Below are 15,925 nucleotides of genomic sequence, written 5' to 3' on the forward strand. Positions count from 1 at the left end.
GTATTTATATTCTAAATTTTATTTTAAAATATCGAAAAAAATATCTATAATAATAGAATATTTATATTAATTAAATAATAGAATATTTTATATTAATATAATCAAGATTTGTAACTATTTAGATTATTTATATAAAAATTAAAGTTTTATTTATATGTATCATATTTATGAAAGCTTTTATCTAAAAAAAAGTTTTATTTAGAAATTATGCAATTTGTTTTATTAGGCATCTGTCTAAAGAACAAGTAGACAATTCAATCGCACGCGTTATACTTAGTTTTTAAATATTAATATTTTTTAGATATTGTTTTTATAATATGAATATATCTGTATTTTTTACAGTTTGTATAGTGTACTATAACTACACTTGTGCATCGTACTGGTGAGTGGTACATTATTTTATCATCTGGAGATTATGTGGATTTTATAATGGATGGGTTTGGCGAAAGATATCAGATATAAAATATGTCTTTAATTAAGAAATATTTGTGCTTGTAAAGAGGTTTAGCTTTTTTTTAAAACATTATTTAAGCGAATTTGAAAAATATTTTTTTCTAAAAAATACATATAATAAATTTGTACTTATAGATATAATATAGACATTATTGTCTATATTATAAGACTGTAAAAAAAGAAAAAAAATGTTTACTGGTTTAATTTACAAGAAACCCATCAGCGAAATAGTGTGTCATGTGGATGTATTAACTTTGAGATAGAACAAATCCGATGCACACAAGCAGACATTTTATCTTTATTTCTCTTCCTATTTCATGAAAGTAAAAGATTTGCGAAGAGTAATTGAAACTTTACTTGATAAATCTCATTAACTTTAATTTTTTTAAAGGAGAAACGTTAAGCAATTTTCTTTTGACCTATATTATGATTTTGTGGAAAATCACTTTAATACGAAAATACTGATTTAATATCATATTAAGAAAATATAAAAAATAAAAAAAATTATTTTTCTACATATTTTTTATCTTTTCTTTTAGCTTTAATTTTTTTTATCTTTTATTTTAGCATTTTTTCTACATATGTATTTCCTTCTCCTATTTCCGCGATTGCCCTGTTTGCTTCTAGCTTTAGAACAAAAACAAAGCTTTTACAAAACCAGGCATTAAAATTAACTATTTTGTAATTATGTAAATATATATGCCAAGTTGAAGTTAACACAGAAATAAAATAATATAATATAGTAATTTTGAAGACAAATATGATATTATAAATATAAATTATAAATGATATAAATATATAAATTATACAATAATTAACATATAATTAAATAATTAAATTTAATTAAATGTTAAATTATTAAACTTTTTGCAAAATATTCTGTTTTACAGAATGTGTACGTATATATTATCTGCATCGACAGATTTTTAAATTAAATCCGACCTATAAGAGCAAATAAATTTGTGATATATAAAAAGTTTTATAATCTTTTTGCAACGCGTATGTGTTCTGAATCTTTTCCTTCGTTTGGAGTACGATAAAGTAGTAGCATTTCAGGTCAAATTGGAATTTAAGATTTCGTATAAAAATCGTTTGATCGTTTTGCACATATGAAATTTAAGATAAATTATAGAGAAATAATGGTTTTTTTAATAGACATTTCCATTATTTTAATATCTAATAAAATTTTTAATTCTAAGAAAACTACTTATGAAAAGTAGCAAATTTGAGTTATTGCATGACATAATTGGTAATAGTTGCTTTCACAATTTAGTAAGAAAACAAATCAAATCTGTGTAGAAAACGAAATATTTAAAGTACGATGTATATTTAATTCTAGAAACGTGAAGTAAGATTAACAATAAGCGTTCATGGTACTCTTAAGAGTGCTTATCTTTTCATCTTATTGTTTTATCTCTCTATTTCTCTCAGCAGATTCAAACAAGCAGATACAAACAAGAAGGACTAAGAAAAATAAAACTTATTGTCATTATTCGCTGAATGTTCAAAAGCGACCAATTGATTACTATTGTATTATTAATGATATATAGTATTATTAAAAAATTCTAGTGTTTTCAAATTAATATTTTATATTTAATGTTATATTTTGTAATCAATAAGCGAAAAAAAAATAATTTTTATACGAAAGAAAAATATTACAATTTTTTTTATTAGTATTTTTTTTTCTAAAAAGTATTAGAAGATATTCAGTTATAGTTTGTAGTAATAGAGGTGATTATAGAAAATTTTTCGGGCTGAGGGTGTTTAAACATAAACGGAGGTACGATATTTTTCCGGCAGGAAAAAGTGACATAATCGTGAAATATGCGTGCTTCTTCGGAGCACTGATACTCTACTCATTTGTATTCTTCACGGACAAGGTCTTCACGATATCTCTTGAGTTTACGAGATGCCAAATCCAACCCAACCTCGTAGATTTAATTCAATTTACGAGATAGAAACCGGGGGAACTGAAAGCTACTATCGAGCTATTTCGCGTTCCAAAAATTTTGCGCCCTAATACGCTGCTTATTCGCTTGAAAATATTGTCCCTCGCGTAGAGAATCCATTATTTCGTTGCACTTTTTCACCTTACAAAAAGTAAAACTCTGAAACATTTCCAGAACTTTTCTAACTTACAAAATGGGTTTCTTATTGAATCGAATAACTTCAAAAGGGCGTTTACTCTGTATTTACAAAAGTTTTGTCGGAAATAATTAACAATCTTAATTTTATTTTTTTTGTAATCTATAAAAAAGAGATATTTATAAAAAAAGTACATTTGTCTTTGACATACAAGACAATTTTTTTTGTTTTTTTTTTTTTACAGATTTATAGCAATATATATAAATATATATCTCACAAATGTATATATATTAGATTAATAAGACTATAAATTAATAATTTGTAACATGTTTTAATTTCAGAATATATTTTAAAATTATTTAAAAATAATATTGAATGAATTCTTAAAAAGGTACATAGATAATATTATAATTTGATATAATTGTGGAAAGAGATACGTCAAATGATATTGTCGGATATGTTTCAAAAACTTGTAAGAGTTAATTAGGTTAAAAGTTATCTTTCGTCACATGAAAAATTTTTGTAAGGTGATCAGGTTATCTCTTGAGAGCAGGTATGAAGAGGGCGAGAATGAAGAATCGGAGAAAGTTCGTAAAAGGGTCGACGACTGACTTTTCATCTCAATCTCAACGGCAACGAGGTAATGACATCCTCGTTTCATCAGATCCTTCGAGATGACGAGCGTGCCACGGAACGAACCGTTTCGGCCTGTACTAAGGTCAATGACACGCAGTCTCGAAATGGCAGAGTAATAACAAGACTCGTGGCTTTTGCTCATGTAAATTTTTGCTCTCTCAGTACCCATCTCGGTAATACGTTTCACGTCTTTATTTCTTCCCCATTTCCTCGTGTTATTTACCGACTATATATTCGGAGCACACTGCTCTCTTTATATCTATATGTTGTGGCATCATTTTATTTGTTTAATTTTTTCGGCGAGATAATTTCACCGCACTGACATTATTATTTCACTGGCTTGCTGACTCTTTGTGCATTTTATTTCATCTTGATTACTTTGCTGGTGCACGCGCAAAAACACATTACATTTCTAGCGAACTATGATGAAATTAATGTTGTGTCTGCTTGCAATTACTTTTTTCCTTAATTTTCATAAATAGTCGTCGGATTTACAAAGTAGTTTTTGAACTCGTTTAATATAGTCTTGTTAGTAGACCACTTTAACACTCGTGATTTAACTAATCTCATCCATAAATGGATAGATAGGTACTTTCAGCAGAGTTTCGCGCGATTCGAAGATAATCCTTGCTATGTATCAGTCTTACTATACATCAGAGAATAAATTATATATATTTTATTTCTGTATTTTCGCAATTCTTACAATTAGTTTAGTCTTACGTTCGTGAGACGTGAAAAAATCACGGAAACATACTTATTGAGCCAATGTGAGAATGCATACAGAAAAATAAATGAAATTTTATCCTTTGAAATATTTGCTTACATAATTTGTTATTTTATAAGATTGTAGATAATTGTTATTTTATAATTGTTATTTTATACAGAATCGATGAAAAGAATAAATTTACAGTATCCTCTTTCGGAAAGTATTCCATTTCTATTTCGTATTAAGTTTTTATTTTATCACAGAGAATCGGTAATCGGGTTTTCTTGAATTTAATCAATTTTACATTGCTGAATAATTTATTTAATTGAAATAAACTTTCATATGTTTTTGACGTTTTTCAAATTATATTGTTATTTAATTTACTTTTGAAATATTTGTTTACGCATGTCCAGAAACTTGTCTTTTTAATCGTTATTCGAAAATTTTAGATATCTCGATATTTTTTTTTATCGAAAAACATATCCAAACTAAAGATCATTAGAAAATAAAGATCGTTGGTGCAGATTATAATTGACATTGAAATTATTTCAAGTTCGTACAGCAAAATCGCGCAATACAAGAAAAACTAACGTTCGCGAATCAGGCGTGCTTCTACAGTTCACAAATTATTATTTCGCGTATTGTCATACTTCGTACTGATAAAAAAGTTTTTCATGCATACGTAATGTGTGGCTCGTGTCTCGTGAGAGTCACGACGTATAACCATGGGCGATGGTTTTGTAACGGGATGTACACGGAGTTCACTTTACTTTAGAATGAACACATTAACGTATATGTGCGCAAATCCTAATAAGCGCACCTCCTTTTTAAATAAAAGAACGTCCAATATGCAGCAATCCAAATTTATCTTAATTGTGTAATTACTGCGTAAAAAAAAAAACTATCACTATATGGTGCTCTAAATTTCCTGCGCTTTTTTTGCTCATCATGAATTCATCACGTTGTTTTTAAATCAATTTAAAATTGATTAATTTGAAACTGATCTCTTAGGTAATTAACAAGTTATGAAGAAAGACTGTTTAAATTCTTTTACTGAAAAATAATTAATAAAAAGTATACCTGCAAGGATTTTATATATATATATATATATAAATTTATATACATTAAAAGGTATATTTTTTTATTAACTATTTTTCTACTATAAATAAACATTTAATTAACATAATTAATGAATAAACTTCAATTAAATATACCGGTTTTTTCTAAATAAAGGTCGTAACACAACTTTAATTTTTTTAATAATAGAGAAATTCAATTTTCTCTTATGATATCTTAAAATATGAAAATGTAACGCACACATGACTTTCTGACAGTATGCAGTTTCTCATTGCGCTTTTTATTTTTACGACATACATGCAGTAAATTTTGCGCATTTTTTTTGCACAGCAGCGAAAGAAAAGTAAAAAATAATGCAAACGCATATGCAGTTGAAGAAGCAAACATCTAATTATGTTAAATAGTTTATACAGTTATTAAGAGAGAAAGATAGTCCTTTATTTATTTACAGTTTAGAAATAAACATACTTAAAAATATTTCGTAGGACATAACTTTAAAGTAAAAATATTATAGCTAAATAAAAAGCTATATATTAATAATTTATTTACATTTATTTACATTAATTTCACATAATGTACTGTATAAATTATATATATATATTTTTTTTGATATTAATATTATTTTAATATGTATTTCTGGTATAAATGAAATACGTAAAAAACCAAAAAAGTTAAAATTTTTTAGAGTATCTAGTACACTCTATTACTTGCCAATATTTTGTCCCCAATCTATCCGCGCAATATTTCTATTTCGGAGAGAGGAAATAGCTATGTCACATTGGAAGCATCGTGTATATGCAATCGGAGTTTGTAAAACGCAAAGCGAACACAATGTGACGAAGGGAAACGAAAGTACGTTCAATACAATTATAAAAATGCAATTATAGTACCATTAATTTCCCTGATGAATAAGAGGTTGAAGCAAAGCACGAGATTATATCTAAAATTGCATCTCACGAGATTTGAACTATGATCTGTAAATTTTATCTGTCATAGGGGATTTATCGAATATCCACAAATGCTACTGCCGATGATATTCGACTATGAAATATATGTTTCTGTTTTTAACGTTAGATATTGCAGATAAAATAATTTTAAAAACAAGATTTGGATTACTTAATTTAAAAAAAATTATCTAATAGAAGTTTGCTTTTATTAGGTAATTTATCTTTTTTATATAATAAAGTTTTATTTATATATATATTTATTTATATAAAAACAAAGTAAAATTCATGTTTAAAATATAATAAATCGAAAACTTTAGGATATTATTTATTTTTTAATTAATATTGATTTATATTAACGAGATAACAAGGTTGGTTTTTGTCTTATAATGAACGAAAAAATTTTATTTCGGGTATTGAAATAACATTATGATATACAATAACAATTAATTTATTAATATTTGTTATCAACTATATGTAAAATAGAGTTTTATATTACATGCCTGTTAATTTTATTGTAATAATTTATTAATTGCTTTATGATAAATGATGTTTTGTATATCAAATTTGTTCCACAATTTGTTTCTAGAGATAATTTACATACACAGACGTTATATTCAAGATAGTAATGCGCGTATAATTTACTACGATATATAATTCGACGTTTAAAGTACTTTTCGGGCAGGGAATCTCTATTTGCGGACCCAGATAGAAGAAACTGCGTGGAATCTCATTTAGGTACTGTGGCGGGCGAGACGATCGTAAAAGTTTAAGAGTCCTTCTTGCACTGTACGAATTGCTTCTCTTTTACCTCGTAATAAACGAGGCGGCGAGACAGTTTGACATCTCGACCACTTGTCGACTATTTCGCGATATTACGAGTTCCGGTAAGAGCATTGCAGAGAACACTTTTTATTTGAATTAAATACTGTCACAATCACTAAATATGTCCCGTTTAATTTTCTAAAAATATTCAATTAGGTAAAAGGAAATAGAATTTTATTTAATTTATTATTTGTGATGCAATATATTATTATATCCAAGCAAAATAACCTTTTTTCCCTTTAGCATGTTAACATCTAATTGTAATGAAATTTTTACGGAAAACATTATTAATAGTTTTTTATCATGTCATCTTCTCTAAATAACTCGGTTTTACATTCTTTCCAATTATGTTGTCGGAATCGCAATGTGTGTCATCAGAACGTAAAAATTTGCAATAAAAATTATCGCAATCAGAATACCAGAGAACGTAAATATTTGCTTGTGTTTTAATTCCGCTGCAAGTAGCAAAGTTATTTGATGCATAAAACTGTTCGGAATTATGTTATTATCGCGACAATTATCGTATCAGCAATTAAATAACGTTATCGGCTATCGGCGGAATGTCTCTGCAAAAATAACATTTAATCGTCGCTATTAATCTATGACGTGAAAAGTATTACGCTTAAAGCGATGTCGTACTTCTTTCTCGAGCCCGCAATATTACTTAATAAATTTAACTTTTAGTTCTCTTTTCTCCCCCTTTTACAATTACTACAATATTAATGCATTCCACTTTTAATTTTTTCTTTCCTTTTTTTTGCTAATTTTTTGTCGCAATACTTTTATATTTATTGTATGAATACGTATTAATATATATTATACAGGGCACACGTAGTTACCCAGAGGCACGCACGTGCATAGAATCCGGTACGCGTATAAAACGGAAGGCGTTCTTTAGCATCCAATTATAGGGGCAGTTACAGTTACCGACTATGTATTGGTAGTTTATGCATCATAGTGTTGCGCAAAACTGGGGTTGAGAAAGGCAACAGAGACGCTTTGTGAAAATCGAAACGTGTCCCGAATCGTTACTGAAGTCGCAATTTCGCGCAATTCCGTGTGCGTGTCTATCGTTCCGACATGCTGTCTTCTTCAAAAGAGTGGACCGTTAATTCTTTTATGTGTCGAAATCTTAATTTGTAAGGCAATTGGATGACTTTTATGTAAAACACCTGTGCGGCTCTTGTCAGTTTTTTTTTTAACTACTACGATTCCTTTGACTCTCTCTCGTAAAAACAGTTGATTCCATTGGTGGTATTACCATCATAAAATTAATTCATTTTAAAAAGAGATTATACCTTAGATAACCAGACACTATAGTGATTTTAGAATTAGTTAAATCTTAAAAGAAAAGAAAGAATCTTAGTTCACATACACTCATATGCATACACAAATAGACAGCATTTATGCGTATCTCGAAAATATCACACAGTACATGTCTGTAATTTTATAATTTTTTTAATTATAATTTTTTAAGTATTACACGTATTATACTTCAAACTGATGGAAGAAAGCTTCTATTAATTGAATTTGTGAATATTAGAGACACTTTGTATAAAAAAATGAAATTGTATGTTGAAATATTTATACATATTTTCAAACATTTTGTCTGACTTTTCGAGAATTGCAAATAAAAAGTAATCGTCAATCACTGATCAGTTTAAAAGGATATATTACCTAACGAGAATTACATTTATCTAATTATCCATGATTTCCAATTAAAGATAAAGAAATTGTATCATAGTTAGAAAAATTAGGAAGAGTACCAATTTTTATGGTCGCAACAAATCGCAAAGGGGAGATTACGATGGTCTCTGAAGAGCGGTATTCTGTCTGGCACAAGCGTTCGATTTTTGGCAGCCTTTTCAGATCGTAAAGAGAGGGGAGAGGAGCGACAATAAAATACTACACGGTAATAAAATAGGGCGCACATGGTAAGTTCCTATAAAGACAAAGTAAAATTATAGGTTGACTTAAAGATGGTTTAATCTAATATACGTAGAGAAAATGTTAAAGTGATGTGTAGTCATTGAATCATTTAACTTCCAGAATTCAAAGAAGACTTTATAAGACAAAATTGAATTGTTCCAAAAAGAATTGTTGGTATTGTGTTACATTTCTTTTTCGATAAATTCTCTTGAATCTCGTAAATAGTTTATAAAATTTATTTTATTAAAAAGTGTCTAAATATTTTTTATAAAAAATGGAAAATTGCATATAAAAAATATATTATAAATAGATAATATAATAAAATGATAAATATTTTGTAAAATTTATAAAAATTGCGGTTTGATATATTGTAACGGTAATTAAATTTATTACGGGAATACTTTACGGTTTCATAGTCAAGCAAATACACACTGTTAAAGCTTCAGAATTCTATCGGATGTACGTTTTTGAATTTCTATCTCTCGGCTCTCACAATCAATACTTTTAGAATTAAAAATAACCTAATAAGATTTTTTGTTTTTTATTAGTTAGTGAAAGCAAGAAAGTTTTCTACTTCTGTTTTACGAACTCTTACAAATTTACTTATCTGCAGATTCATACTTCGCGTTATGCAAACTCAATAGAAACGTACCGTGAAATTAAATTGTGTATACATAATACGATCTTGAAACGCTATTGTAAAACAACGCACAAAATATCTTATGTAAAACTTATTCATGTAACAGATTGTTTAAATAATTTCTTTAATCAATTTCTTTTTATTAAAAAGAAAAACAATCATTTTTTCAGACATACAAAGAAAGTAAAACTTACAATTAGGTAATTAATTTTTTATAATATATTTTTTGTAACTTTTTAATATTCAAAATTACTTGATAAGATAAATAAGCTTTAAATACTTCTTGATAGATAATTAAAATCTGTTTTACTAATTAATTTTTAATTTTCAATTTAACTTTGTTATTCATTATTGGAATATCACTTAATTTCATTCATAAGCTTCGACAATTATTGATATTTCGAAACTTTTGCAACGCAAAAATAAAGCAAAACCTAATTAGATAATCAATGTTTTATAAATTAATTATCTTTGTTCTCTTTAAATTCCTTCGTTTCATTTTCCAAAGAATGTCACTCCTGTAAAATCTGCGTGAAATTAATTTCAGTAATTATCCAGGATGTTTCGGTATCTTTTTTCTTTCTTTTTCCGTCAAAAAATAACGGAGGGAAAAAATCTTCGAGAATGTCAGGGGGAATATCAAAGCTTAGGGATGGGTTAACATGTAAATTACGTTATCGTCGCGTCAATGATGATACCGAAGTTGTTCGTATTAACTACTCGGAAAGCGTACACGCTTATTAAAGGCCGGTAATAAACTTGGCATGATAGCCGCCAATTAAGGGTGGGATGTCTACTACCGGGATTGTGCTGGAACACAGAAAATCGCGCTTTATCGTTGATCTCGCGTAGCCTCCGATAAATCCTAAAGTGATTTTCCGCGTTTCCAAATTATACCCTTCCGAACGTGGCGTGAAAGCCGAGACGATATGATGGTGATCGAAGGATTAGAGAAAAAGGAAGAGAGATCCATATATTCTGTTACACTGTAATAGCTTTTTACTGAGCTGCGAGATAGAAATGCTTTTAAGTTTACAACAAACAATAAGGATTCTGGTTTTTCAATAAACCTATTGTAGCTTGCGATAATACTATTTTAATGAGAATAAAAAATTGTTTTGATTCGAATAAAAAATTATAGTCTATACATATTGTATGATGCGTAAACATATGTATAATTTTAATATGCGTTTTATATTCTTGCTGTAATGAATAATGTGAAAAATATATTAATTATATAATGTATTTCGGGTATAATATACTTTCTGAATATTAAAAATATTTTTTTCCTGTCGTTAATTCAAGAGTAAGACGGCATAAATAAAATGAGTCCAAGAAAATGTGTCGCAAACATATTCTTAAATATAAGATAATTTGACAAGTAAGTTTAAGAATGTATTATATAATAATAAGACACACTACACATCACTTTCGCGTTTTCTGCTACGCGAGACGGACTATGTAATGCTGCATAATCATATTGAAACCTAACGAGAATCGTTTGCTTCTCGAAATTATAACAAATGTAACACGTGTACAGCACATTTCTCGCAGTACGGAGACTGCTCCTCTGCTTTATAAAGAAGTTTCGCGGCTTCATTACGTGTATAAGGATTTGCTGCAAATGCAGTACGGAGTGGTTTGCCGCGTGCAACTTTGTGAAGTCGTGACTCTGTTAAAGATGATGGAATAGAGAAACTCGGTTATCAATCTACCAACGAAACTTCGTCAGGAACGTTGTGGTCACGCCAAAGAGAAAAGTTCACGTCTAATGTCGTGAATTTAATTATGACAACAGTATGTTTTCACATATTGTTTTGGAAGACACAAGATTTTTTTTTTTTTTTTTTTGTAATTTGTTATTAAGATTTAAACTTGAATGTTAGCAATATACATAGATCTTCAACATGAATTAATAACCAATAAGCATTAATAAATATCAATAAATATAAAATTTTATTCGTTTTAATATATCGGTTACAGTAGATATAACAATTTATAGTAGATATACAGTAGATATATAATTTACATAATAATAAATAATTTCCGCATTTGCAGTATCTAATATATATAATACTCGAAATTTTTACTTTACATAATTGGAAAATAATCAATTTAATTCACATTTTATTGTAAGACTGTATTGACAGATCAATTTTAAAATATATTTAAAAATGTGTAGTAAATAATATAGCCGTATATATCTAATATTTCAGATTATATACATATCGATTAAAATTGCATACTACAAATATTTTTAAAATTACGAGATTCAAGAGTGAAATATTCCAGAGATGCAATTATCGTATAGTAATGTTAAAGGTATAAATAAAGAGGAAAAAAGAAAAAAAAGAGAGAGATTCAATAGCATCGGGCTGCATACATATCTTTTACTAGTTACATATCGATGTAAACATTTTTAGAATTTATATTATTTGATGTTTTTTAATATTTAAATTCTTAAAATTGCTTATTTTTAAATAAAATAACTTGCGCACCGCGCTTGACTCTTATTTGCCTATTTTTCTTTAATGTTTATTTCAACAATTCAAGTTTGAATATTATTATCTCCGTATTATCTGACGACGCGAATGATGTATCAAAAAAACCTTCTCTTCCGTCTAAAATTAGACATCGCGTTAAAATGACGTTGCTCGGTTACGGATGCTTTACTTCCATCACGACAAAGATATCAAGGGGAAGCATTTCTCGAACCGATCGATCTTTTTTACCTCATGTCCCGTTAAACTTTATCCGTATTTTTTGATCACTCGAAGCGTAGGGCGGGCAACGAGAAGAGGAAACAAGAAACGATTGTGTGACCACAATATCAAGGGAAACCGGAAAATTTTTTGACAAAAAACGAACGCTGTGAATACACGTTTGAAATATGATTTTTCCCCTCGTCGCTCCCCTTTCCTATCCTCCATGTCCTCTATAGAGATATGCTTTTTTTTCATCTACGATAGATAGCGCCTGAATGGCGTACATCGCGTATCATTGATAGCCGATTGGATGAAAGGACAGGAAATCACTTTCAGGATCCGGAAAAGCCGCAAAGATAAGAGCTGTCAAAAATCCTATTCGGCGTTCGAGATAATCATAAATGAAAGGTTTAGAGCAAGACTGGAATAAATCCGCAATTTATAAGATTTATTTTAGATACGATTGCATACATAAAGCCGATTTCAGAAATCACTTGGGTTTACTCCATTCGTAAATCCTTCAAGCAAAGCATTATAATACTGATAAAAAATAAATCCAGTAAAATTTGATATAAATTTTTCAAGGAAGAAGAGAGATTAATAATTCTATAATTTATGTAGATAATTAATATTGATTTTCTCCAACAATCGATTTCGGGAAGAGAATCTTATTAACATTGCAACGTAATTTGATGAGTGTCGCGAAGAATTAGGTGTTCAGCAAGCCGAAAAAAAGTGCCTGACGTGGTGTAAATCGATACCCGCACGATTCTATGGGGAGCAATAAATCGTGACTGCAAGATTCCTCGTGGTCTCTATCGCTCGGTATACGATAGATAGATAAGGTGCTACTGACCGCTGCCTTTCAAGGAAAAGTAAGGAGAATTTTATTAGACTATGATTGGATGAAAGCGAAATTGAAGCACTAAATTCTTATTATTTTTTTCTTTTTGTTATAAACTTTTGCGAGTTTTGTAAATGTAGTGATACATGTATTGTATATGTCTGTAATACTGAGAAAATTAATATAAAAATACTTCTTGTGTGTAGTAAAACAATAATAATAATATAAAATATATTATTATTTATATATATATATATATATATATATATATATATATATATATATTATTGTTTTATATGTATATATATTTATGTGTGTGTGTGTGTGTGTGTGTGTGTGTAGATTCATCATTAATTTAAAAAAAGATGTACTTTAGATACAATTCCATGCTTAAAATGAAATTACATGTAAGCGCTATGTAACAGGAACCTTCGATTTCCTCGCTCGCATTTTTAACCAGAAACCGCCTTCCGGTAGTATAAAAATAGTATTTTTGGCAAATACCATGGGAATCCTAGTCTTAGTATCGGGTTCGAGATCACAGTGCCATAGCAGATAAAATATCATAATCTTCAGATTTAATAGAGCAAATCTATTAGCAATGCAAATTCTAGGCCCAATACCGAATGGCATGTAAACCGAGTTGTCCATTTCACCGTTTAAGAATCTATCGGGATCGAACTTGTTCGGCTGAGAATAATATTTGGGATCGTAATGTAGAGCGGAAAGGGGGAACCAAATATGGTCTCCGGGTTTCAGCGTGATCGGTTCACCATCCGGTGTCGCTGGTGGTAATTGAAACTCTTTGACGCATACTCTGTCGAGGGCAAATACTAATGGATATAATCTAAGAGTCTCGTTTATCACAGCATCCAAGTACTTCATTTGGTTGATGGCTTCGTAAGTAGGCTTGTCGTTGGTTTGAGTAAGAATCTCGTTAATCTCAGCCCTTATTTTGTTCTGGACATCGAAATTGATTCCGATTTCATGTGCCAGAAAACACATGGCTGATGATATCGAATCGAATCCAGCGAAGAGAAAGACAAACGCATGCGCTGTCATCTCGTCTATGTCAATTGTAAGGTCGTCATCCTTATCTCTTTTCTCCATCATCAGATGAATCATGTCTGGACGAATAATTTTCTGTTCATCTCTAGTTTTTACTGTATCAGCAATAATTTCTTTGAAGAAACTTCTTATTCTTGAGGTTAACAGTTGTATTCTGAAAAGTTTTCCGAGTAACGGAAAGCTTTTATTAATCATCATTTTTAACATGGTGATAGGATTACTGATGAACTTCACAGTGTCCTTAGCGAGAAGAAAGAACTCGTTGTTCGGATGCTTGAACGAATTCACACTTATACCGAAAGCACACGTGGCTATTACGTCGTTGGAGTATCTGCTCAGCACATCTTTCATATCATATGTTTTGCCGATATTTCCAGAATCAGCAACCAGAAAATCAACAAAATTCTCTGCACACTCGCACATCAGTTTGAACATTATCTTCATTTTTCCGGATGTAAAAGTAGGACTGAGGAGCTTTCGTATTTTGCGCCAATGATCGCCGTTTAAATTGAATAGATTTCTACTGAATATCGGATCGACTTCATCGTCTACAAATTTACGGTGATCGCAGAAATTGTCAAAATTTTTTATGGCAATTGTATTAATTAGTTCCGGATCACGGATCACATAGATTGGCGTTCTAAACTCGTAGAAACCGAAATATTTTGCATCCGGGAATAGGTTGTATATTCTGCGAATGTTTTCTGCCGCAGACAAACGTCGGAAAACGAAGGGCGCCATATGGCCTAATAATGGCATCGATTGCGCATGTGGGATCTTCAGTCGCTTGAAATAAGACTGCTTATTCAAGATAAAATGATATAGACAGACACATGCCGTGATAATAATTAGAATTAAAGTAGCAAACTCCATTGCACTGATTTTCCAATTGATTACGTGAGAAGACAACGTTACTGTAATGTTGTTTTGTTAATATAATTTTCGAGATAATAAACAGTTTCTATATTTGATTGTTGCACTAATATCACTTGCACAAAAAAACTGTACAAAATTAGCAATTAAAAATATACACTTCGAAAAGATGAAGCTGTATATATAAATGCAATTTATTAGTCTTTTTATTGTCTCTAAGTTTTTATCAAGAACAGATATTAAATATTCACAATCAAGAGACAGTATTCTATGATTTCAACGTACTATCTAGATATGTGTATCGCAAACTAAATGTAAAGACTGACTGCTGCTTTTTATTTGAAGCAATTTCCTTTTAACTGTGCTGATTTATATGTATATGTCACGGCTATATCGAGTAACCTTCTATCGGTTATCTAATCAGCTGCTATTATTGTGTTATTGATTGCACAATTATTTTTATCATACATATCATTCATTAATTCAGTTGGGCTAAACTTTAATTGATGACATGTGGATCTCACTTTAGTATTATTATAAAACATTCTTGAATATGTAATAAAAAAATAGTTATTTTCTTTACAAACTGTCAATATTGTGTAATATCGTGCCATATTGTGTAATTTTATTACCGTAATGATTCAAAAACTCGTTTGTAATCACAACTTGAGATAAAAGTTTTTTTTTAACATTTTAATCAGATATTTCGAGATCATGCTATTTTTTATTATATTTGTAAAATAAATTTATAGATAGATTTTTAGCGAAATTTTTATTAGTTTTTTTAACTTCTTAATTTTCTTTACAAACTGTCAATATTGTGTAATATCGTGTCATATTGTGTAATTTTATTACCATAATGATTCAAAATCTCGTTTGTAATCACAACTTGAGATAAAAGTTTTCTTTTAACATTTCAATCAGATATTTCGAGATCATGCTATTTTTTATTATATTTGTGAAATAAATTTATAGATAGATTTTTAGAGAAATTTTCATTAGTTTTTTTAACTTTTTAATTTTCTTTACAAACTGTCAATATTGTGTAATATCGTGTCATATTGTGTAATTTTATTACCATAATGATTCAAAATCTCGTTTGTAATCACAACTTGAGATAAAAGTTTTCTTTTAACATTT

General features: G+C 29.1%; 2 protein-coding genes and 1 long non-coding RNA gene across 5 annotated transcripts in view; 1 reads left to right on the plus strand and 2 right to left on the minus strand.

Annotated features, from left to right (window-relative positions):
- The window catches only part of Ccap-r (Crustacean cardioactive peptide receptor), a 72,167-nt gene that overhangs the window by 29,671 nt on the left and 26,571 nt on the right, over positions 1-15,925 (minus strand). The window lies entirely within an intron of this gene.
- LOC140670963 (uncharacterized) overlaps positions 1-15,925 on the plus strand; it is an 81,187-nt gene that overhangs the window by 25,114 nt on the left and 40,148 nt on the right. The window lies entirely within an intron of this gene.
- On the minus strand, positions 13,199-15,886 carry LOC140671189 (cytochrome P450 9e2-like). The gene has a single exon (XM_072902362.1). It carries the CDS (start codon positions 14,783-14,785, stop codon positions 13,259-13,261), a length of 1,527 nt encoding a protein of 508 aa, XP_072758463.1. The 5' UTR covers positions 14,786-15,886; the 3' UTR covers positions 13,199-13,258.

The sequence above is a fragment of the Anoplolepis gracilipes genome, chromosome 11, assembly GCF_047496725.1.
Source record: "Anoplolepis gracilipes chromosome 11, ASM4749672v1, whole genome shotgun sequence".
Taxonomy (NCBI): domain Eukaryota; kingdom Metazoa; phylum Arthropoda; class Insecta; order Hymenoptera; family Formicidae; genus Anoplolepis; species Anoplolepis gracilipes.